The 26001-nt window shown below is 40.2% G+C and overlaps 1 protein-coding gene across 2 annotated transcripts in view; it reads right to left on the bottom strand.

Moving 5' to 3' along the window:
• TNKS (tankyrase) overlaps positions 1-26001 on the bottom strand; it is a 234322-nt gene that overhangs the window by 161106 nt on the left and 47215 nt on the right. For both annotated transcript variants that reach the window (XM_073636936.1, XM_073636937.1), the window contains exon 3: positions 4974-5069. In XM_073636936.1, coding sequence (XP_073493037.1) covers positions 4974-5069 — 96 coding nt within the window. The remainder of the gene's footprint in view (positions 1-4973; positions 5070-26001) is intronic.

Here is a 26001-nt window from a genome sequence, read left to right as displayed (position 1 = left end):
TGCAAAAACACCATTTATAAAACATTAAGCTTAAAGATTAATAGGGGTGCCCAAACTTTTTCATATAAATTATAATATAATATAATATAATATAAATATATATATATATATATATATATATATATATATATATATATATATATATATATATATATATATATATATATATTATACACACACACACACACACACACACACACACACACACATATATATACACACACATACATATATATATATTTGTCCTCGTGGCTTCCCGGGCACTTCGCGGTTGAATGCAGGACCTACGCTGACGTCAGAGTCATGTGACGGGTCACGTGACGCTGACGTCGGCAGGTCCTTCAGTCTTACACTGCCGACAGCCGGGACGGAGGGAAGCAGGACACCGGGGGCCATCGGAGGGTAAGTATATATTTATTTTTTTTATTTTTTGACATTCACACACTATATAAATCCATGCCGGTTGCATGGATTTATATAGTGTGAAGTTGACAAGCACTTTCCAAGTGATGCTAAAATCGCTTGGGAAGCGCTTGCCAACCCGCATGCGGAAGTGAAAGTGAAGACCGCTTCATTTCCGCATGTCGCTGGCAGGAAAACGCATGTACAATCCGCATGCGTTTTTTACTGCCAGGGAGATGCAGAAACGCTCAGGAAAAAATCCTGAGCATTTCTGCATCGTGTGCACATACCCTTAAGGTATTGCTGGGCTCGTCATCGAAAGAGCTACATGCACATAAATAGTTTGTTGTGGGAAATCCTGCTGACAGATTCCCTTTAAAATTTATTACAGAACTTAAATAATTAAGACCAGTTTACCTTCCGGCTGTGTACCCACGATTCGTTTTTTTAAGAGTTTCCGCAGCAGCAAAAATGCTGCGGAAACGCATTAAAAACGCATGGTAGAAGGCCTGCCATGTTCCCCAATGATAATCTGCATGTGCTGTGCAAATGCTGCGGAAATTTCCGCTGCGGATTATCATTGTGGAAAAAAAACGCAGCACTACCAATTATTTTGCGGAAGCGCTGCGTTTTCGCCGCCATTGACTTGCATTAGAAAGCGCGAATTCCGCAAGACTGCATCTGTACTTGTGTAATTGGCGCGTTCCCGGCATTTCGCGATGGAATGAAGGACCTTCGCTGACGTCATAGTCATGTGACTGGTCACGCGACGCTGACGTCGGCAAGTTCTTTAATCCACCGCTGCCAGCAGCTGGGACGGTGAAGCAAGACTGCGGGGGCCAACGGAGGCTAAGTATATATTTATTTTTTTATTTTTAACCATTCTCTCGGGTCACACTATATAAAGCCAAGCCTAACGTCTACTTTGTACGCAGGAATATTTTTCTACTTTGTTTCTGTAAAAATATTCCTGCGTACAATCTGTAAAATCTTGCATTCGGCACCTATCAAACATGGCCGCCAGTTACCCATTATCTAAAGCAGATAATCATTGCACACAATGAAGGTGACTGCCAATCTTTGGTGCACCGTTACAGACTACCCACAGTTAATTGCTTAGATGTCAACAATGCAGCTTTTCAAACCAACCCCATCAATCGTATGGGCGCTTGGGAGCCGGAATCAATTGCTTTCCTGACAGTAATTGAAAGCAAGCTACTTAAAATCGAGTTATGTTGATAGCAAGAAGGATACCCGCGCCATATATTACAGATAGAAAAAAAAAGGCTGAACACCTGTTCTCAAAGTGAGAAGAGGATTGTCATTTCCTCCAGCATGAATGGAGCATTCACTTTATCAGATAAACAATGGCAATAACATTATTAGAAGTAACATCGGCATGTTGCCAAATTCTCAAGGAGCAAAGGCGTTGTGGAAAGTTTAAGGGGTTTTGGCTGGTATAGTATAGGGCACACTGACTGGTACTTTCGTGTCAAGAATCTTTGTGTAGTGTGTAAAGTTTTATATCAGTGGTACACAACATGGCTTCTTTAATAAAAGGTTCAGTATTCATTTGCTTACTCAATAGCTTTTTTGAACCCTTTTACGACCTTGCGATTTTCCGTTTTCGTTCTTTTTCTTTCCCTTCTTCCTAGAGCCATAACATTTTTACAGCCACATAGCCGTATAAGGGCTGCGTTTTTTGCGGGACGAGTTGTACTTTTGAATGACAATCACTCATTTTATCATGGGATGCACTGAACAGTGGAAAAAAAATTCCAAGGGCGCTGAGATTGAAAAAAAAGTGCAATTCCAGAATTGGACCTGCCAATATGATTTACCAGGTCAGTAAGAGTACGCAGATACCAAACATGTACAGTTTTGTTTTTTATATCATATAAGTGGTGAAAAAAAATTTGGAAATTTGTAAGAAAAATTTAATTTCGCTTGTGCTGCAATTTTCTGAAAGCAGTAATGTTTTCATTTTTCGGGATCTAGGGCAAGGCGATTGCTAATTTTTTGCGCCTTGAGCTGACGTTTTTACTGATACCATTTAGGAGTAGATACGATATTTGATTGCAGCTTATTGCAATGTTGCGTCTGTCAAAAAAAAAAAAGGAGTTTTGTCATTTTGATTTTTTTTTTTTATTGTTGCGCTGTTTACCATTCGGATTAAGTTATTATATTTTATATTTTGATAGATCAAACTTTTACAAACACCGAGAAACCAAATATGGATTTTTTGTTTTTAATGGTTTTATTTTTAATGGGGCAAAAAGAGGAGTGATTTGAACTAAAAGTTTTTTAAAAAATGAAAAACAAAGCACTTTGTCACTTTTTACTGTATTTGTTATTCTCCTTAAGGGACTTGAAGCTGCGATTGTCCGATCGTTTGCGCTATACACAGCAGTGCTTCAGCACTGTTATGTATAGCTAAAATCACGATCTCTTATGAACGCCAACCACAGGCTGGCTTTCACAGGAGGATAGTAATGACAGGCACTGGGGTCTTCAGCAGACCCCCAGCTGTCGTGGCAATCCATTGACGCCCCACAATCATGCCATGGGTACGCTGTCAAAGATTAACAGTGAGATTTAACAGGTTAACAGCTGCGGGTAGTATGAAACTCCACCCATGGTAAAGGCACATGGTGGCTGATTAAATCAATCATATGGGGGGAAAGATACAGAGTGGGTATGTGAGACCGCATCAAAAGCAGGGACACGACTTTTGACATATAAGTACATCAAGGGGTGGATTAGTATCTATTGGCGGACCATGGTAGACTGTCAAGGAAATGACAGGCAGAACGATGGGTTTATATTTTAAACACTTCAGTCTTTGGATATAAATATCACTTACAATTCACCAGAATGAATTTGAATGATTTTCAGTTGTGACCAGAACGCTCTTAACTGCCAATAATTTTTCTTTGCTTATGCACCGTCACTAATTTTTAACCCCTCCACGACCAATGACGTATATTTACGTCATTGGCTGTGTCCCTGCATTTGATGTGGGCTCCGGCACTGAGCCCGCATCTTTCCTCGCACTTGATGACTGATTTGATCAGCCATCAAGTGCTTCTAACAGCCGCGGGTGGATCAGATATCCACCTGCAGCTCTTAACCAGGAATATGCCGCTATCAATCACTGACAGCCGCATTTAACAAGTGGCGGCCAGAAATGCATCACAAGTTCCGCCCATCAAGTGATCACAGGGCATCAATGGGTTGTCATGACAGCCGGGGATCTGCAGAAGACCCCTGTGCCTCTCATCACGATCCTCCTGTGAACGCCGGCTCGTGAGTTCAGTATAGCCCCGCCCCCACCACTGATTGGCAGCTTTGTGTGTACACAGCACACGGGCTGCCAATCAGTAGTGTGGGCGAGTTAATACATTCTCAGAGAACTGCTAGATCAGCAAAAGATAAAACAGTGATTTTATCAAAAGGACAACAAGCAGCTCAGCAAGTGACATCTCTGGAATCAGGGCCAAAATCTTGTAACAAATTCCATTTGAGAGCACAAAAGCCAAACTGTTTAAAAGTGGATGTGTGAAGTCTTTTTCAATTGGCACTCCAGTGCTTAGAAACATCCTTTTAGGACTAGCTGTGCAGTCACCTTTCAGCTGCCCCGTGTAGCCATAAAATATGCTCTGGTAAAGAAGTTTTTCTAGCCTGGCACATTAAGCACTGTAGGTGGCAGCACAATTGCTGTTATTTATCACATCTAATAGCAGCAAGAAGCATATGAGCCACCAACATCCAGTATCCAACACAATCAAATGCAGAGTGCTACTAGACAGTCTGCTCCGAGAAATACATTTGTCTTCTCCCTTGGGCCAGGCAGCGTATCACGAATGCTTTGCTCACTTTCTAATATGCTTTTGAGATTCTTGGTGACAAATTGCTCAGGATGGGAAAAAACATTCTGTTTGTTGCATTATAAGAACTGATGCTGGATAGTACAGGTCACACAAATAGACAAAATGAGGACCGATGAAAAAGCACAGAAATAAAGCCAAAGCGTTTCGTTATATTTTGCCTTTTTTAAATACAAGAAAAAAAAAAACATTAAAAAGGTAGAATATCATCATAATGAAGGAGGAAAACACAAAGAAATAAACCCAGGGTATCAATTGGTGATTGTTTGTGTAGGAACTGGAAGTGCAATGTGTCAAATATATGTCATTTCGGCATCAAGAGAAAAAAAATATCGAAAAAGCAGTCACTAAAACTCAGTATAAGTGTACCTTCAAAATAAAGGAAAAATGGCAGCTGATGTCAACTGTCATCCCACTTTGACAACTTGAAATCAAAGGTTCTCTTTTACTGCAGTAACTGATTAAATGCCCAAATTTCAACAAACGGTTAACAATGGTTAATGACGAATTCGAGGAATATCACATAAAATCATGCCCAGAAAATAAGTAAAGTATAAAAGAATAAAACAGCTTAGAGCAATAATCGGACAGTATAGATATACAGAATGCATACACTATTCAGGAAGCAAAAAGAGAACACAAGACTAAAGCTACTACAAGCTAGTTTAGAAAGGCATTTCTTACCAGTAAGGACAGCTTTTGCTGATGGATCAGCCAGGTCCAAGGCTGATTTGCCATCGGTGTTCCGGATGCTAGGATCAGCGCCGTGCTGCAGCAATACTGTACAAGGAAAGCAGAAACAACGTCGGATCTCAGGGAAACACAGGTTACTCATAGCAGAGACTTTCCTCGGCATACTGCTACAATGAATATTCATTTCCTTTCCCTTCCTTTGTCTTTTTATTAGCGACCCACGGCTGTAACAGACTCAGATGTGCAGATAAAAAACAACAAGTTGACTAGTCAAGGTATGTGAGCGCCACGTGATTCTGCATCACAACCAGAAATCTGGCTATCCAGTGATCCAGAGTTGTCTCATCCCTCCCCCTCTGTTTCCTTATAGCAAGTGTAACCGAGCAGCAGCAAGCACACTGGCTCATGCAGACAAGCAAGCTGCATCTGATAGTGCTCCACATTGCTGGCAGCCATATCACCTGACTCTGCCTTGCAAATAAACCCCTCAGACACTGTAGTGCGCCCTTCTAAAACAAAGCTTGCCAAAGGGCTGCTTAACGAAAAAGGCACAGGAACGGCACAAATATAATCAGATTTTTTTTTACTTCTAGAACATTTGATGGAACAGGGTACGTACAATTCTTCTGCCTTTCGCTTTCACAAGCAAACATTATATGCACCATTGTTTGTGCAAGGCAACCCAAGAATGTAAGTGAACTGGAGGCCAATGCCTATGAGGAATGGGCTTTGATTCCTCAGGAGCAGTGTCTGGCTATGCATTTGGTTTACAGCAGGATACAACAGCCAAAAGGGGCCTCTACCAATTACTAAAGACGCTTTATGTGGAAAGGTTGAATAACTGCAGAGGTCAATTTGGTGTTGAATTTGGAAAAACCACTTGTTATATTAGTTGTTTCGAACCATTTAAAAATTGTTCCTGTTTGATTGCTTTATTGCAAAACCAGTTTGAACATTTTGATAATAAACCTAAAGTTACAAACTTTGCCTGAGTAATTTTGACTGAAGCTATAATTTTAAATACAATTCCAACAGTAGAAAGAAATCGATAGCATTCACCATATGTGATAGTTTCTTCTGCTTTAGCATGAATCCATAAAAGAGATAAAATACAGGCATTTTTATACGCATGGTCGGGCAGACGTGAAGCCCAGGGGAAAGGTTTCCCTAGCGAGCAGCTACAAAGCGTCTCCGCTCTTGCTAGGACAGATGTTTTCTAAAAATTTGGTTATTTGTTGCTTAAATTTGTTATACAAGTACGAATATTGCTCCTTATTATATAATCTAGCTACATGTCATCATTGTCTTGTAAGTATCTTACCAGCCATGTTTATTCCTACGGCTCCAGAATAGGTTTAATCATGTCATGGAACGTTAAAGGTTTGAGACCTTCCCAAAAATGCATGAAAGTTCTTAGGCATTTAAAACGTTTAAAACCAGACATGGCCCTCCAAGAGGAGACATCTCCCGGAAGCAGATTTCCCCTGGATAAAAAAATTATGGATTGGTGGCGTTTATGGTTCCTCGTCGGTGGGTAGAAAAGTTGGGGTCTTAATCCTTACCAATAAACAATTTACACACCAGATGATCAGCCAACAAACGGATGGAGAGGGAAGACTGGCACAATTAACAGTATCCACATCTTGTGGAATTGTCTCCATCAACAATGTATATGCCCCTAAAGTAGGAAACAAATCTTTTTTTAAACAATTGGAGACTACACTTTTGCCTGACCATAATCCTAATAAAATAGTAGGTAGCGACTTTAATTTGGTGGTTTCAGTCCACGAAGACAGCAAAAATATTACTGATACCTTGTAATCAACAACCTCACATGACAGAGTGCTAGCACCTCTTATGTCCACCTGCCAACTAGTCGACTCGTGGAGATTTCTGAACCCTAGTAGCAAAGAATTTACACATTTTTCACACGCCAACGACTGCTGGTCTCGAATTGACTATATATTTATCTCCCCCTCCCTGTTATCTAAATTGATTACTGTGCACATTGATAATATTGTTAGTTCCAAATTCACTGGAGCATGGTCTGAAATATCAAAGAAATTCCCTCTGGGCTCTGATTTCTTATGAAGATTCCCAGACTATTTCTCCAAAGATGATTCATTTCCCCTTTCAAAATATGGTGGCAAGAATTCTTGTCGGACAACTCGGCACACCAAAATGATCCCACACTACTATGGGAATTGGCCAAGGCAGTGCTTAGGGGGAAAATTTGGGCATAAACTTTCTCCCACAAAAAAAGTTCTGAGAAGGTATGGTGAACTGTCCTCTGAACTGAAACAAGCCTACACTAAATTCCTGCATGACCCTTCCCCTTTAAAAAAATAATCTATTGGTCTCAAAAGCATTCTGAATTCAACCAATACACAGATTTGAGAGAAAAATTCCACCTATCCCAAACAGAAGCATATTTCTATAGGTTTGGCAACAAATCAGGGAGGATGATGGCTAATCTGGCCAGAGGCCTGAAAAGGCCACAGGGAATTTTCCAATTACGAAATACCAAAGGGGAAATCCACACTAACCCTAAATCAATTAATGAGATCCTAGGCTCATTTTATAAGGACTTATATAAAAATCCAAAACAAATCATGCCCCTCTCCGGTACACTCTTGGATAAGGTCAAAGTGCCTTTTTTTTCAGAGGAACAAAAATCTATATTGAATAATCCTGTCTCATTGGAAGAGGTCACCAATACAATTAAAGATTTGAAACCAAATAAAGCCCCTGGCCTAGATGGCTACACCTCTGATTTCTTTAAATCTTTAAGGGAAGAGGTTTCCCCATTATTAGATCCCGTTTTCCCTTCTATAAAAATATGGCTTACGTTAAATGGTTACTAATAATCAGACAAAGATCCATTATCCCCCAGCTCATACAGACCAATTTTCCTCATAAATACTGACATTAAGATAATGTCCAAAATAATGTCTGACAGACCGGCCTCCATTTTACCTCACCTTATGTCCCCTGTACAAGCAGGTTTTATTAAAGGTCACTCTGCCACGCTAAATATCAGAAAAGTACTGTTGGTACTGGATAAAATCCATTCTTCACCTAACTTCACAGGTTCCCTAGTGATTGTCTAGCTAGACGCGGAAAAGGCCTTTGACAACATTAATTGGGAATGGCTGTACAAGGTCTTAACTAAGATGTCATTGACAGGTCCCTTTAACTATATAAGCAATTTATATATGTATCCAAAGGCTCAGGTATATACCCCGGGTTTTCTGTCCACTCCCTTCCCCCTTGAGAAGGGAACAAGACAGGGATGTCTATTGCCCCCCCTACTTTTCAACCTAGAACTGGAACCCTTAGTCCGTATTATGGCGGACCCAAACACCTTCTCAGGCATCCAATTTACTAGATCAATTCAGGCGGCTTTTTTTGCAGACGACATCATTCTGTTTGTCTGATCCCACTCAGCATTTACCGATAGTGATGGATTTGCTTAAAAATTTTGGTGCTTATTCTGGGTTTAAAATAAATGCAAAAAATTTTGAAATACTTCAATTAACTGAAAAGGGAATAAAACTTTACCCAAGAGGATCTTTCAACAATATAACTATAGCTCCCTCTTATATCACCTATCTGGGTATCAAAATAGGTCACACGCCATCTTCTTTAAACACGTTAAATCCCCCCCCCCCCTCATTAAAAAAATCACTAATCAATTAAAGTCATGGCATGGTTTGCCCTGGTCTTTTTTGGGTAAGGGCACATTTGGTCAAAATGATCAGTACATCCAAAATTATGTATCAACTCCAAACCTTACCACTGCTCCTGAAACACTGATGTAACTACACTCAACAGGGCCTTCAGTCATTTTATTTGGAAGGGAAAACGTCCTAGGATTAATCTAAACAAACTTATGGCTTCCAAGGACGATGGAGGCACTAATTTTCCAAGCATCAGGAATTATAACCTCGCCTGCCTCTTTCGCTACATAATAGACTGACTCCACAAAAGACATACATACTCTGATTACTCTTTGGAATCAGACTATGCATACCCCTTCAATTTAACTGCACTTCTACACTCTCGCTATACTTCCCTACCCCTAGCAATCAAAAAATCAGTAACTTTTGGAGACACCATCTCCGCATAGAAGGCAGTCAGGAAAAAATATGGCCTTTCCTTCAGAATTTCTAAGCATCTGCCACTATGGTGGAATCCAGAATTTCCTCAGGGCAATAAAAACAAATTATTTTCTAGGTGGCAACAGGCAGGTATATCTCATCTCCTCCATCCAACCGATCAGTGATGGTTGACATATCCAGAATGTATGGGAAAACAAACTACCTCTACAACATGGCTTTCAGTATGAACAAATCAGACTTTCCATTATGTCAAACTTAAGGGATGTTACTTATGAGACCTCCCAAAATGAATTGGACGTCACATTACTATCTCCAATGGGTACCCCCTCAATATCTACTCTCTATTCTGTAATGAGGTCTAATTTGTTAGGGGTTCACCCAGACTTTTTTTTAAATATTGGAAGCAACAACAGGAAGATGTGGAAATTCCCGTTAAGATCAGGTTGGGCTGGAATGTATTTAGGAAACACATAAGAGAACCATGGAGAGAAACTCAGTATAAAATAATACATGGGGCCATCTACGCCTTTAATATACCGAAAAAAAATCCGCTATCAAATAAGACTAACTGCGTGCCCTAAATGCCATCATCCCTACTCTGACCTCATACATGGCCTCTGGTCCTGCACTGAATCAACACTATATTGGGAACCGGTCTCAGATATGATTCACACTATTTGGGGCCCAGGCTATACCCTCTCTCCATACTTAGCCCTGTTACATTATTGGAGTAACTCAGAGAATCCTGACAAGAAGATGGGAGGCCCTCCAAGACTGCTCCACACCCTACTAATTTTGGCAAAAAAACAGCTACTCAAATATTGGCTAGACCCCAACATTCCCCCCATAGCAGAGTTGGCAGCCCAAATGAAACATTTTATGGAAGTAGAACAACTAGATGCCCTCAGTAATAAAGAAAAGCAAGCTGGCAAATTTCTACTAAAGTGGAAACAGTTTATTCCTGACGAAACTGCAGCAGCAGTGAAACGCGCGTCGAGGTAGAAAGTGAGCTAGAAAATCCACCATCTACGACTATACCTAATGTCTACAGGCAATATACCTTTTCAATTATATATAGAACATATTATATATGTTCCTATTACTAATTACTCAAATTAGACCTACTATATTGACTATAAGGCAGCCTCCTATATCTACTCTATTGTTGGTTATCCTATACCTTAGACTTCGGGGGAAAGCAATACTGTAGTCCAGCTCACTGGTCTCCTACAATCCTCTGTACTAAGTTATGTCCTATTTCTATGTATATGTAAAATCTAAGTTATCATCTTAAAACTTTTTTGATATAATAAATTTCTGATATATAAATTACTTTGATCTACTGCTCACTCCTTTTTTTCGTGATTGGTGATGTTTAGACTAGAGGGGATCCCCCCCAATCATTTAAGGCTGTCCCTTTAGTATAACAGTTTATTATAACCTGTTGCTCACTGAATGAAAAAAAAAAAAAAATTGGGTCGAACCATTCACTTCTACAGAATGGTATATTCTAGAGGATCTCAATAACAACCTGGGACTACTACACAAACTAAGATAGGGGAGAAAAACTAGATGCAATAGTTCCCTGATTAAAATGACTACCCTTTCATGAGGAGTATAATAAATAGCAATATCATCTAAATCTTATTAGTTTCGACGATGATGACTTTAAGATGTTAATGTTTAATCTCTGTCTTATATGTTGTGCCTCTGTCTTATATGTCACAAACTAATGCTTTCACTTTGTGCCCAGTCTGTGTATGGGCACCTGATTATCTTCTCAAATTTGGCTTTTTTATGTTTTATATGTTTGGTTTTTTTTCTGAAAACCCTAATAAAAATGATGTTTTAAAAAAATATATATATACAGGCATGGGGAGTTGGCAGGATGTGCTACAGTCAATGGTAATGGCTGTTTCGCATCAATTGTTGCTTCTTCAGGCCATTGCCTGTGGTGTGCCCCACCAAATTCCACATGTCTGATTTCATAGCTTTTATAGGATAAAACTAAAAGGAAAAATATTACATATGGTGAGTGTGACCTATTTCTTTCTACATTGTACTAAAGACTGTATTAGTAGAGAGTGAACCATTGACACTGAAAGCAGTTTTGATGTGAAAATACAGTAGTGTCAAGTTATTACATGAATCAATAGAAATTATATATGTACACGTTCAAACGCACACACACAAACTATATATTACAGAAAATGATATTACTTGTGTGTATGGAGATAATCAGTATAGTACATTAAAATAGCTATCATCTTATAACACCAACAGAAACCTGTCCTAGAACGGCAATAGGACTAGTGTCTGAATATGTGCAGCAAGTAGCTTCGCCTTCTACATTCCATGGAGTGAGAGTAAGGCTGTGTGCCCACTATGCGCTTCCGCAGCTGCAATTACGCCGCAGAAACGCTTGGTAGAAGGCCTGCCATGTTCCCCAATGATAATCCGCTGTGCACATGCTGCGGAAATTTCCGCTGCGGATTATCATTGCGGAAAAATATGCAGCACTGGCAATTATTTTGCGGAAGCGCGGCGTTTTCGCAGCCATTGACTTGCATTGGAACGCATGGATTCCGCATCACTGGATCTGTACATGCGGATTCCATGCGTTTCAATGTGCGGATGGTACCCGGGTTTGGAGAAGAGGAGACTCTCCATCGGACACGAGTACCATAGTACCTGTAAAAAAAAGAATAAAATAAAAAATATATATTATACTTACCTTCTGATGGCCCCCGGTGTCTTTATTTGATGCGTCCTGGCTTGCCGGCAGCTTGTGGTGGAACTCAAGGGCCTGCCATGACGTCATTTAGTCATGTGACGGGTCACGCGACCGCTGAGGTCGGCAGGTCCTTTAGTGTACCGCGAGCTGCCGTCAAGCCAGGACGCATCGGATAAAGACACCGGGGGCTATCGGAAGGTAAGTATAATATTTTTTTATTTTTTTACCATTCTTTACGGTCACACTATATAAATCCATGCTGTTTGCATGGATTTATATAGTGTGACCAAGTTGTCAAGCACTTTCCAAGTGATGCTAAAATCGCTTGGAAAGCACTTGTCAATCCGCATGTGGAACTGCATGTGAAGAACGCTTCACTTCCGCTTGTCCCTGGCAGGAAAAACGCATGTACAATCCGCATGCATTTTTTCTGCCAGGGAGATGCAGAAATGCTCAGGAAAAAAATCCAGAGCATTTCTGCATCGTGCGCACATAGCCTAACTAAAAGATGCCCGCATGCGAGCCCTTTAGCCAGTAAGATACAGAGTAAGCATTCATAAACCATATGATTATACTGTGGGGAGGAGGGGGGGGGGGGGTGTGTATGGTTTTGTTTGCTTTGAGGCAGATGTATAGTCTGGGGTGATATATGATTCTTAACATCTTAAAACTGATTATTAAAGAAGCCCTCCTCATCAAAATTTGTATGTTCTTAATATATTGCAGTCATCATATTATACAGCTCTGTGTACTTACAATTGCTCACTTTTCTCATACGATTAAAAACTGACTAGCTGAATCTTTCTAAGCTCTATATAGAAACAGGAGGTCAATTTTCCCTGTACAAGTCATAAGTCACTGCAAAAATCCCTGGCGGGGGAGGGTGATAAATGCAGGAACAAAGACTTCCTGTTTCTACATAGAGCAGAGAAAAGAGGACATCTAGCTGGGTAGAAAGGACCTACATAAGAATGCTTACAAAAGGAGCAGCTAAAGTCACTCATTTGTAACCGTTTCTGGAATGCTCTCAGAATTAGAAGAGGTAAGTAAGAGGTCACTGTTTTCTTGAAAGATGTGTGTGTCGTATATGCATTTTGGAATAAAATGTTTTTGGGGGCAAAATATACTCTTGACTGGGCTCTTGTTTATGCCCTATAGGTTTGTTGATATTATCTATACTATCAGAGTTGTAGCACCAACATTCTTATAGTGTATCTGCATTGGGAAACCTATTATGTTTATGGTAAAAACCAGGGCTGTGGTGTCGGTAAGCCAAACCTTCAACTCCGACTCCTTCATACATGGCTCATGTTTAAGTGATAAATTTACTGTAGCACAGATTCATCTCAGCTAAAAGTCTAGACCCTTAGATCAGGAATAGGACATTTCATAACTTTCCCAAATTCTTATGAAAAAATATTCCCCACAAACTGCATTGAACTACTGTACCCAATTTATTATATATTTTAGGAGTCTGAGTCGGTCTATTTTATACAGACTCCGACTCCAACTCCAACTCCACAGCCCTGGTAAAAACTCAAAAAAGTCAACAATTAAAAGCTAAAAATAAAAACTAATGTGCTGGGAAAACAAAAGCTACATTAGGACTATTTATAAACCCTGAGGTTAGCACTGGCATGACTCCAGATGCTGTCAGTGACCTATCAATGACCTTATCAATTTTACACAACAGGAAAATAAAGGGATCAACTGCTACATATAAAGGTGGCTTCTAACAGAGTAAAGAAAATATAGCATAGCCTCAAAGTTATTAAAGGGAACCTGTCATGTCCTAGCTAATATCTACACTGCCCCCATAGTGTTGTTAGTGATGCCAGCTTTTTTCATTAAAATTGCTGGTATTATAATTATTTTATAACCTTTTATATACTTGGAATACGAGCAGGTAGGTCAGTCATAGGGGTGCGATTCTCATCATAGGCGGGCACCACATTCAGTCACTGCTGGTGCCGCGTATGTATTTGAAGATTGCTCCCAGCAAGCGCTATTCTTGTGGGGCGCATGCGCATTTCGACAAGTCCGGCAGCTGGTCCTGTGCCTGCACAGTGAGGCTGTGTGGTTACCAGCTTCACTGCGCACGTGCGGGAAGCCACAGGTCATCGCGCATGCGAAGTGAAGCTGCGAACTACACAGCCTCACTGCGCACACACGGGAACAGCGGCCAGAAATTTTCGAAATGCGCGTGCGTCCCACAATAATAGCGCTTGCTGGGAGCAATATTCAAATATGTGAGCGATACCAGCAGTGACTGAATGCAGCGCCTGCTCCTGACTGAATGAGAGAATCACACCCCTATGACTGAAAACGAGCAGGTAAAACAAAGTGTATCAAAGGTTAAAAAATCATTATACTACCACCGGTTTTAATGAAAACAGCTTGTTAGTGATGCACATTACTCCACAGCACTGCCTCACTACTAAGCGTGTACATAAAATTCAGCACATATTCTTAGATCAGGAACAGCTTTTTTGTGTCCATACTTTTAACTCTTTCATGACCTTGGCGCTGAACTGGCATATTTCCCTGCGCTGTCATGTGCATCTAACAGAAAAATGGAGACGTTACAGGTCTCGGAAAATGGCTCTATTTTTTTATTTTTTTTAATACAAACTTCGGATTTTTTTCACTACTTACAGTAAATAAAAAAGAAATTGAGTCGGAGGTTTGGCTTACCAACTCCACAGCCCTGCTATGCAGCCAGGAGACTAAAATTTCCCTGTAGATGGGGCCAATATACAAAACATCAAAAAAAAAAAAAAAAAATGTATTTATAGGTTAAAAATCACTCCCACCCCCCACTACGTCTTAAGACCTTAACAGTGGCACAGTGTAAAACATGAATGAAAAATAAAATAGCAACACACACGTGTGTGTGTATGCATGTATGTATGTGTAAGAGGGTGTATAGAGATATGTATTGTGTTGGTGATGACTGAGTGGAGGCCACACCTGTAACAATGACATCTGACCACTGGATGTCAGTGACACTCACTATTAATCTAAATTTTATTAAGTGTTAACAAAACAATACTTGAATAATTTTATGAATGCTGCGACACAAATAATAGACGAACTGTGCAGTGAAAATGCAATTTTGCTGCTTGAGTTATAAAATACTTTTCATTGCATCATTGCTCTGCCACTCAAGCGGAGGATGGATAAAGTTTGTTTGGTGGAGAGGGGTTGGGTGGCCAGGGAGACGGAGCTGAGACGTGACGCGTGTGGTCTGGGAGCTCCTGGTGGATGAGAAAAAAAAAGGAGGGTCCGGAGTAGGCGAACCTGGTTCCCCCTTGGAGTGCAGTGGTTTCGTGCTCCTATGATTGGTGACGTCTGAGACAATAATCCTCTATTTCTGTTCGGTGAAGAGCGCGGGGAAGTGCAACAGTGGGATAACATTGAAAAGAGCCGGCCATCTTGTGAAGTGTGACACGGCGCCCGCGGAGGGTAAATCACCCTGTGTTTTAAACAAGGATGAGGTACCTCATGCTGTTCTTATTTTAAATTCTCCCTGACCGGTCCAAAGAGTCAGTTAGGGTCAGCTAGGTGTTGAGACCAATCTAAATGTCGAGTCTCTATGGGAAGGTGTCAGTGAGGCACGAACGGTGTTCATCTTGTCAACGACTTGATAGAGCGGTGCGAAGTTCAGGAAGGCCACAGTCCATGGTGAAGCTCCCAAGGCACCCACCTGTCTGGATTGAATTTCCCGCAGAGCATGCTAATCAAGTGAATTTGCCATCATCTGTGTTCTTGTAAATGGGAATTGAATATGGTTGTTTATTTTATATGTTATTCTTGTTAGGTGAACTTGGGTTGTAATACGCCTAGCTGTACAGCCGAGTTTGGTCATATTGGGATCCTAGAAAGTTTATTGATTGGGAATAGTATTAAGATTGTGAACCAGGAGAGAAGACACATATTACGGCTTCCCCTTAGGAACTAGCCCTGTTTAAGTCCGGACACATTTAGGGGAGAGGGGTGGCATTATTGCCCCAAGGGAAGACATCCCCTTACTGGGACCAGGAATATGTGGCTGTTCTCCTGGTAAGAAAAATAAAACACAATTCTTTTGTACGAGTTGTTGGATTAAAAATATTACTGTTTATTTTATTCACTTTTCTTCCCCATACAAACAGGGGCGAGTTTTATTACAATAGATCTTGTTATTGTTTTACCACCGTTTTTCTTTTGAAGCTCATCTGTCCTGTCAGTGGCATCACTGTATCAAAACGGAATCTTACCCCCGCCGTTAGTAGTCGGGGCCTTTAACACACATATACACATAATATATATAAAATAAATTATATATATATATATATATATATATATATATATATATATATATATATATATATATATATATATATATATATATATATATAATTACACTGCTCAAAAAAAATAAAGGGAACACTTAAACAACAGAATATAACTCCAAGTAAATCAAACTTCTGTGAAATCAAACTGTCCACTTAGGAAGCAACACTGATTGACAATCAATTTCACATGCTGTTGTGCAAATTGAATAGACAATAGATGGAAATTATTGGCAATTATCAAGACACACTCAATAAAGGAGTGGTTCTGCAGGTGGGGACCACAGACCACATCTCAGTACCAATGCTTTCTGGCTGATGTTTTGGTCACTTTTGAATGTTGGTTGTGCTTTCACACTCGTGGTAGCATGAGACGGACTCTACAACCCACAGAAGTTGCTCAGGTAGTGCAGCTCATCCAGGATGGCACATCAATGCGAGCTGTGGCAAGAAGGTTTGCTGTGTCTGTCAGTGTAGTGTCCAGAGTCTATGTATGTATGTATGTATGTATGTATGTATGTATGTATGTATGTATGTATGTATGTATGTATGTATGTATGTATGTATGTATATACAGTGCTGTGCAAATTAATTGGGACAAAGCGTTTTTTTAAGTAAAATAGTAAGTTGGTTACCAGTCAGTGATTCAAACTAGTTTTAACTGCTTTGAACAGGTGTGAGTGTACAACCGTGAGTAACAATATGTGGTTTGACTGGTTTTAGTCAGAAAATAACAGCTAGCTGTCCCCTCAGCTTCAGTTGAGAGCTTGTTTCTGTGAGGAGTGGTTTAGTGTACTTTTTCTTCATGCCACAATTCCAAGTGTGTGAAGAAATTCCTGGAAGAAAATAAAGCAAAAGTGCTGGACTGGCCTTACAATTCACCAGACTTAAATCCTATAGAAAATTTGTGGAGCATTGTGAAGAGACATCTTGGCAAAATGGACTGTACAACCAAAGAACGCATGATAAACAGTGCCATACAAGTGTGGTTCCATGATGAAGAATTGAAGAATTTATGCAAAAACATACATACATACATATACACACTGTGTGCAGAATTATTAGGCAAATGAGTATTTTGATCACATGATCCTTTTTATACATGTTGTCCTACTCCAAGCTGCATAGGCTTGAGAGCCAACTACCAATTAAGTAAATCTGGTGATGTGCATCTCTGTAATGAGGAGGGGTGTTGACTAATGACATCAACACTCTATAAGGTGTGCTTAATTATTAGGCAACTTCCTTTCCTTTGGCAAAATGGGTCAGAAGAGAGATTTGATGGGCTCTGAAAAGTCCAAAATTGTGAGACGTCTTGTAGAGGGATGCAGAAGTCTTGAAATTTCCAAACTTTTGAAGCTTGATCACCGAGCAATCAAGCGTTTCATGGCAAATAGCCAACAGGGTCGCAAGAAGCGTGTTGGCCAAAAAAGGCGCAAAATAACTGCCCATGAATTGAGGAAAATCAAGTGTGAAGCTGCCAAGATGCCATTCGCCATCAGTTTTGCTATATTTCAGAGCTGCAACGTTACTGGAGTATCAAAAAGCACAAGGTGTGAGATACTCAGGGACATGGCCAAGGTAAGGAAGGCTGAAAAACGACCACCTTTGAACAAGAAACATAAGATAAAACGTCAAGAATGGGCCAAGAAATATCTTAAGACTGATTTTTCAAAGGTTTTATGGACTGATGAAATGAGAGCGAGTGACTCTTGATGGGCCAGATGGATGGGCCAGAGGCTGGATCAGTAAGGGGCAGAGAGCTCCACTCCGATGCCAGCAAGGTGGAGGTGGGGTACTGATATGGGCTGGTATCATCAAAGATGAACTTGTGGAACCTTTTCGGGTTGAGGATGGAGTGAAGCTCAACTCCCAGACCTACTGCCAGTTTCTGGAAGACAACTTCTTCAAGCAGTGGTACAGGAAGAAGTCGGTATCGTTCAAGAAAAATAGGATTTTCATGCAGGACAATGCTCCATCACATGCATCCAACTACTCCACAGCGTGGCTGGCCAGTAAAGGTCTAAAAGAAGATAAAATAACGACATGGCACCCTTGTACACCTGATCTGAACCCCATAGAGAAACTGTGGTCCATCATAAAATGTGAGATCTACAGGGAGGGAAAACAGTACACCTCTTGGAACAGTGTCTGGGAGGCTGTGGTGGCTGCTGCACGTAATGTTGATCGAAAACAGATCAAGCAACTGATAGAATCTATGGATGGAAGGCTGTTGAGTGTCATCATAAAGAAAGGTGGCTATACTGATCACTATTTTTTTGGGTTTTTGTTTTTGCATGTCAGAAATGTTTATTTCTAAATTTTGTGCACTGATATTGGTTTACCTGGTGAAAATGAGATGGGATTATATTTGGTTTTTATTAAGTTGCCTAATAATTCTGCACAGCAATAGTTACCTGCACAAACAGATATCCTCCTAAGATAGCCAAATCTAAAAAAAAAACCACTCCAACTTCCAAAAATATTAAGCTTGGATATTTGAGTCTTTTGGGTTGATTGAAAACATAGTTGTTGATCAATAATAGAAATAATCCTCTGAAATACAACTTGCCTAATAATTCTGCACACAGTGTATATCTATCTATACATGCATACACATACACACACATACACACACGAATTAGCACATTATATTTTCCAGAGAAAAAAAAATGGTTTGACCTATGTGGTGTTTGACCACCACATATCTGATATTGATCATCAATATCAGATATGTGGTGTCCAACACCCTGCACCCTCACCAATCTCTTATTAGCTCTGGGGGCTAATTACTGTGCTAGCTTCTATTTAAAAGAAGGTAATCTATGTAAAAAAAAACAAAACAAAACAAAAAAAAACTAGGGATCTCCTTTTAAGTTAATTAGCAGCATAAATATGCATTCAAAGTATATACCATAAAATCCAGCATTTTTCTAAAAAAAAAAAAAGAATGTTAGGTGTCAATATAGGAACTTGTATATAACATTACTTTTCCTAAAAATAAGAGCACCGCAAAAAAAAAAAAAATTAAAAAAAAAAGAAAATTGCAGGAGTTTTCTGCAGGATCCATCAAATAAAATGTGGCAGCACATACTGGATTGTAGATGGAAACTGTCAGAATCAATGCAGAAGACTAAGTGATGAAGAAAATTATAAATCTTGAAGCAGAAGCGGAGCCGCATGAAGAAATGAAGCTAATTACACTGGTCATGAGTTATTTCATTGCAAACTACACAGTATCTGAACAAATATAAACAAGATATTTACATGAAGCAAAATGACAATTACATAAAATTGCAGCAGAATCAGAAATAAAGACGTTAACGAGGATCCCAAAGACATGACGGCTGAGTGGCAGTGCCAGTGTACTGCAGCAAGCAGATGAGATGAATGTTATTTTGCATTAAGCTAAAGATCACTTAAAGTTGCATCAGAAAAACAGATTTTTTAGGAGGCCAACATATTCTGCAGCTCTGTGCATCCATTCACAGGCAGATCAGCCAGTATAATGACCTACGGTAATCATTCCATCTCCAGGTCTGAGAAAAATCTACTATCTAATATCTCCTGGTAGGCATCACTTCTCTTTCCTGCTCATTTTCAATAGTGCAATACACAGGCCTTTCATTTATACTGGGGAGTGTTTAGGATAAATTGGACCATGTGCTGGGTTTATGGGACTTAAAAACCCGGTGACAGATTCCTTTTGCTACCCAATCTGAGAGCAGCATGATGCACTGGCAAAGACCCCGATTCCAGTAATGCACCAGTTACTGGGCTACTTACAGTTTTGATAAAATCCTTTTATTTGGTACAAAACTACTAGTTCTCTGAAAGCAGAGCTTCATATAACCACACAACACCACTCTGTCAGCTTTCTGTGTACACTGTGCATAGGCAGAAAGCGGTCATTGGTGGAGGTGGGGATATCTCACGATATGGAGGAATACATGGTTTCTGAGTCCTCGAGTGAGTGATAGTCTAGTGATGATAAAACACAGATTTCATCAAAGCTACAGCAAGTAGCCTAGTATGTGATAAAATGCTAGAATCAGGCTCTCTGGCTCTACATTATGCAGCAAAAACCTGGTGACCGATTCCTTTTAATTGCTGATGAAAGGATACTTTGCACTTGTCACAAGACTGACAGATGAATTGCAAAATGTCACACTTTGGAAACTGTTGAGCACATTGAAAAGTTGGTATTTAGCATTCTGTTGGTCCAAATAAAAGTCCTCTAAACAGTATGCTTTCTCCATAAAAGATTCAGATAAACCAAGAGCAGTTTGTGCCTGCAAAATGCTTCCTTTATGAAGCAATCTAACAAGGATTATTCTGTACAACATACTGATTGAGACGAAAGTACAAATTTTAGTTAAGGCACACAAACTAAAGCAAAACCCTAGGAATTAAGTCATATATCCACACAATTCCTTCCCAAAATGAAACAAAAAGCAGTCCTACCTGAAAAAGCATTGTTTCCAGCAAGTAAAATTCTATTAATACAGGTTTTGTTGTATTTCTTTATCAAAATTAATTTCATGGTCGCAGTCAATTCAATTCCTTCAGCTTGCCAGCAGGAAAGGCTGCAACTATATGCATCAGCGTCTACATGATTATCTATCTAAATTGCCAAAAAGATCAAGTATGTCCACAACCCCCTCTAGAAAATTGCATCTCATGCATCCAAATGATTTAGGTGGATTACGGTCAGATTAATTTTAGGGGATTATTTTAATACGGTGCAGTTGTGATCCTAGTTATCAGATGACTGCACAGAAATGAACCAGAGGGACAATTCATTTGCTACAATACGAAGACAAAAACTGAAATACATGAGCATTAGGTTGGCTTCTGTGGCTGCCATTTACTATAGAGAAACCAGTTATACATATGGGTAGCTGACATAAGCAGACAAGAGCTGGGAATGCGGCTCCCTGTGGCCGAAACACGCCAATCATTTTACACAGCTGTTACATAGACAAAAAAAATGCTGACAGCAAAAAAAACATTGAAACCAGATGATAGCAGGCTTAAAGTAAAAAAAAAAAAAAAAGTGCCATTTTTGTGATGCACTTGTACTCTTGGCAACGTGTTTTTCGTCAGCCGTTATTTTTTCCCATAGACTTCATTAGAGGGGGGGGGGGGTGAAAGACAAAAAAACACCAGATATACTTTATGACTTGTAAAAACCCAGGAAAGAAAAAGAAAAAAAGGTATATATTAAATTTAAAGTATATAAAAAACATTATATACATACAGTGGGTATGGAAAGTATTCAGACCCCTTTAAATGTTTCACTGTTTGTTTCATTGCAGCCATTTGGTAAATTCTAAAAAGTTCATTTTTTTTCTCATTAAAGTACACTCTGCCCCCCATCTTGACTGAAAAAAACAGAAATGTAGAAATTTTTGCAAATTTTTAAAAAATGAAAAACTGAAATATCACATGGTCATAAGTATTCAGACCCTTTTCTCAGTATTGAGTAGAAGCACCCTTTTGAGCTAGTACAGCCATGAGTCTTCTTGGGAATGAGCAACAAGTTTTTCACACCTGGATTTGGGGATCCTCTGCCATTCTTCCTTGCAGATCCTCTCCAGATCTGTCAGGTTGGATGGTGAACATTGGTGGACAGCCATTTTCAGGCCTCTCCAGAGATGCTCAATTGGGTTTAGGTCAGGGCTCTGGCTGGGCCAGTCAAGAATGGTCACAGAGTTGTTCTGAAGCCACTACTTTGTTATTTTAGCTGTGTGCTTAGGGTCATTGTCTTGTTGGAAGGTGAACCTTCGGCCAAGTCTGAGGTTCAGAGCACTCTGGAAGAGGTTTACATCCAGGATATCCCTGTACTTAGCCACATTCATGTTTCCTTCAATTGCAACCAATCGTCCTGTCCCTGCAGCTGAAAAACACCCCAATAGCATGATGCTGCCACCACCATGTTTCACTGTTGGGATTGTATTGGGCAGGTGATGAGCAGTGTCTGGTTTTCTCCACACATACCGCTTAGAATTATCACCAAAAAGTTCTATCTTCGTCTCATCAGACCAGAGAATCTTATTTCTCATAGTCTGGGAGCCCTTCATGTATTTTTAAGCAAACTCTATGCGGACTTTCATATGTCTTGCACTGAGGAGAGACTTCCCGTCGGGCCACTCTGCCGTAAAGGCCCGACTGGTGGAGGGCTGCAGTGATAGTTGACGTTGTGGAACTTTCTCCCATCTCCCTACTGCATCTCTGGAGCTCAGTCACAGTGATCTTGGGGTTCTTTACCTCTCTCACCAAGTCTCTTCTCCCACGATTGCTCAGTTTGGCTGGACGGGCAGGTCTAGGAAGACTTCTGGTGGTCCCAAACTTCTTCCATTTAAGGATTATGGAGGCCACTGTGCTCTTAGGAGCCCTGAGTGCAGAAATTCTTTTGTAACCTTGGCCAGATCTATGCCTTGCCATAATTCTGTCTCTGAGCTCCTTGGGCAGTTCCTTTGAGCTCATGATTCTCATTTGGTCTGACATGCACTGTGAGGTCTTATATAGATAGGCGTGTGCCTTTCCAAATCAAGTCCTATCAGTTTAATTAATTAAACACAGCTGGACTCCAATGTAGAAGTAGAACCATCTTAAGGAGGATCACAAGGAAATGGACAGCATGTGACTTAAATATGAGTGTCTGAGCAAAGGGTCTGAATACTTATGACCATGTGATATTTCAGTTTTTCTTTTTTAATAAATTTGCAAAAATTTCTACGTTTGTTTTTTTCAGTCAAGATGGGGTGCAGAGTGTACTTTAATGAGAAAAAAAAATGAACTTTTAAGAATTTACCAAATGGCTGCAATGAAACGAAGAGTGAAAAATTTAAAGGGGTCTGAATACTTTCCGTACCCACTGTAGTGAACATTTTTTGTATTTTTTATGTGAGCACCAAAAGTGTTTGTAAATGCAGTACAGATCAAAACACATTTACCGTTATCAACACTACATTAGATACAAAGGCTTGTGAAAGTATTCACTCCCGTTGGCATTTTCCGTGTTTTGCTACCTCACAACACGGAATTTCACTGGGCTTTTTTTGAGAGTTTGCATCAGTTCATGTAAAGAACATGCCTACAACTGTGAACTTTTGGTTTTCTTTATATTGTGAAGCAAACAGGACAAAATAACTGAAAACTTTAGTGTGCATAACTATTGACCCCCCTAAAGTCAGTACTTTGTAAAGCCTCCTTTTGCAGCAATTACAGCTGAAAGTCGCTTTGGATAAGTCTATAAGAGCTCCACATCTTGCCCCTGGGACTTTTGCCCATTTCTCAAGGCAAAACTGCTCCAGCCCCTTCCAAGTTAGATGGTTTCCTCTGGTGAACAGAAATCTTCAAGTCTGACCGCAGATTCTCAATTGGATTAAGGTCTGGGCTTGGACTAGCCCACTCCAAAACATGTACACGTTTCCCCTTAAAGCACTTGAGTGTTGCTTTAGCAGTATGCTTTTGGTCTTGTTGGAATGTGAACCACCGCCGCAGTCTCAAATCACGGAGACTGAAAACAGGTTTTGCTCAAGAGTATCCCTGTATTTCGCACCATACTACCTCTGCTGCCAAAAAACATCCCCGCAGAATGATGCTGACACCACGTTTCACTGTGGGGATTGTGTTCTCGGGGTGATGAGCTGTGTTGGTTTGGCGCCAGACAGACATAGCGTTTTCCTTGGGGGCCAAAAAGTTCAATTTTGGTCTCATTTGACCACAGCACCATTCTCCATACATTTGGAGAGTGTCCTACACTCAAAACAAGCCTTACAATTTGTGTGTAAGTAAAGGCTTTTTTCTGCCCACTCTTCTCCAAAGGCCACCTCTATAGAGTGTACGGCTTAGGCCTTGCTCACATCTGCATATGAATCTGGCAAGTGCAATAAAAGGAAAAAAATAAATAAAAAAAAATCGCATTGCACCAATGTTGTTCAATGAGGCAGTGTTGATCTGAAATTTTTCCTCAGCTGGAGATGGACTGAGGGGAAAAAATATATATATTACAGCATGCGGTGTATGGTTGCGTAGAACGACCGAGACTTTGCAAGTCAACAGGTACGAGAAAAAAAAAAAATTTGCACAGCACACGGACCATACATATGCGCCCAATTTTTACACACCTCTCAAAAGGAAACATGACATTTCGTTAGCCAAGTACAGTAAATTCACAGCCCGAACCATCAGAATAGGATAGAAATATATCAGTGAGATCTATAATCAGTGCTTTGTGTGTGTAGTTTTCTGTACTTGTATTTAGCTAATAAATAAAACAGAATGGGGTGGGGTCCCCCCTATTTTTAATAAACGATTAAGGGAAAGCAGACAGCTGTGTGCTGATCTTATTAGTCTGGGAAGGGGCCAAGAAAATTGGAGCTTCCCAGTCTATTAATATCAGCCACCAGCTGTCTGACTAGCCTTTACTGGTTATTTAAAAGGGAGGGCCCCTAAAAAAAAAAAAAAATGACGTGGGGCCTTCTTTATTATTAACAACCAGCAAAGGCTAAGCAGACAGTTGCGGGCTGATATTAATAGGCTGGGGAAGTATATGGATATTGGCCCCTTCGCAGCCTAATAAGAGCAGCCCTCAGCCGCCCCAAAAATGGTGCATACATTAGTTGCGCCAATTCTGGCTCTTAGCCTCGGCTCTTCCCGATTGTCCTGATGCGGTGGCAATCAGGGTAATAGTTTTGGGGTTGATGTCAGTTGTGCAATGTCCGCTGACATCAAGCCCAGGAGTTCGTAATGGAGAGGATTGTATAAGACACCCTATTACTAACCCCGTAGTCAAAAGAAATAAAACACACACACACAAACGTCCTTAAATGTAAAAACCACTCATGGACAATTTCATTCTTTCCCCCATTTGTTACCATTAAAAAATAATAATCTACAGGGTCCACCGTAATCCATAATATTGGAGGTTCCACGACGATCCCAGTCCTTTGTCGTTTTTATGGTAATAAATGGGGGAAAGAGGGAAATTGTCAGGGAGTGCTTTTTACAATTAAAATGACGTGTGTGTGTGTGTGTGTGTGTGTGTGTGTGTGTGTGTGTGTGTGTGTGTGTGTGTTTTTATTTCTTTTGACTACAAGGTTAGTAATGGGGGTGTCTGATAGACGCCTCTCCATTACTAACTCCTGGGCTTGATGTTGGCGGACATTACACACCTGACAACCCCAAAACCATTACCTCGATTGCCACTAGGGCAATCGGGAAGAGCCGAGGCTTGGCACCATTTCTGGGACAGCTGAGGGCTCCTCTTATTAGGCTGAGAAGGGGCCAATAGCCATGGACCTTCCCAGCCTAATAATATCACCCGCAGCTGTCTGCTTAGCCTTTGCTGGTTATTAAAAATAGGGTGGACCCATGTCATTTTGGCTGTCCCCTCTTTTTAATAACTAGAAAAGGCTAATCAGACAACTGGGGGCTGTTATTAATAGGCTGGGAATCTCCATGGTTTTTGGCCACCTTCCCAGCATCTCTCATCTGTCTGCTTTCCTTTGGCTAGTTATAAAAAATAAGGGGTACCCCACGTCATCTTTTAAATTTATTTAATAGGTTAAAATAAGGCTAAACACACTTTAGTGCCACATGAAAGGCACTAAATGGTACAAGTTTATTATATGTAGGGGACTTGTGAAATTAAATATCTACTGGACATTTATCCTATTTATTCTATCTGTATATAAGATTACTTTATTAGTTTGTAAACTAGCTTTAAATTATATAGAGAATTACAGTATGTAAATGCTGAAGTTAAAAACGCATTCCATACAGTGGGTACGGAAAGTATTCAGACCCCTTTAAATTTTTCA

This window comes from Phyllobates terribilis, unplaced genomic scaffold (assembly GCF_046119375.1).
Source record: "Phyllobates terribilis strain yellow unplaced genomic scaffold, ASM4611937v1 Scaffold_1__5_contigs__length_1240528914, whole genome shotgun sequence".
Lineage (NCBI taxonomy): Eukaryota > Metazoa > Chordata > Amphibia > Anura > Dendrobatidae > Phyllobates > Phyllobates terribilis.
This window is presented reverse-complemented; position numbering and strand designations above follow the sequence as displayed.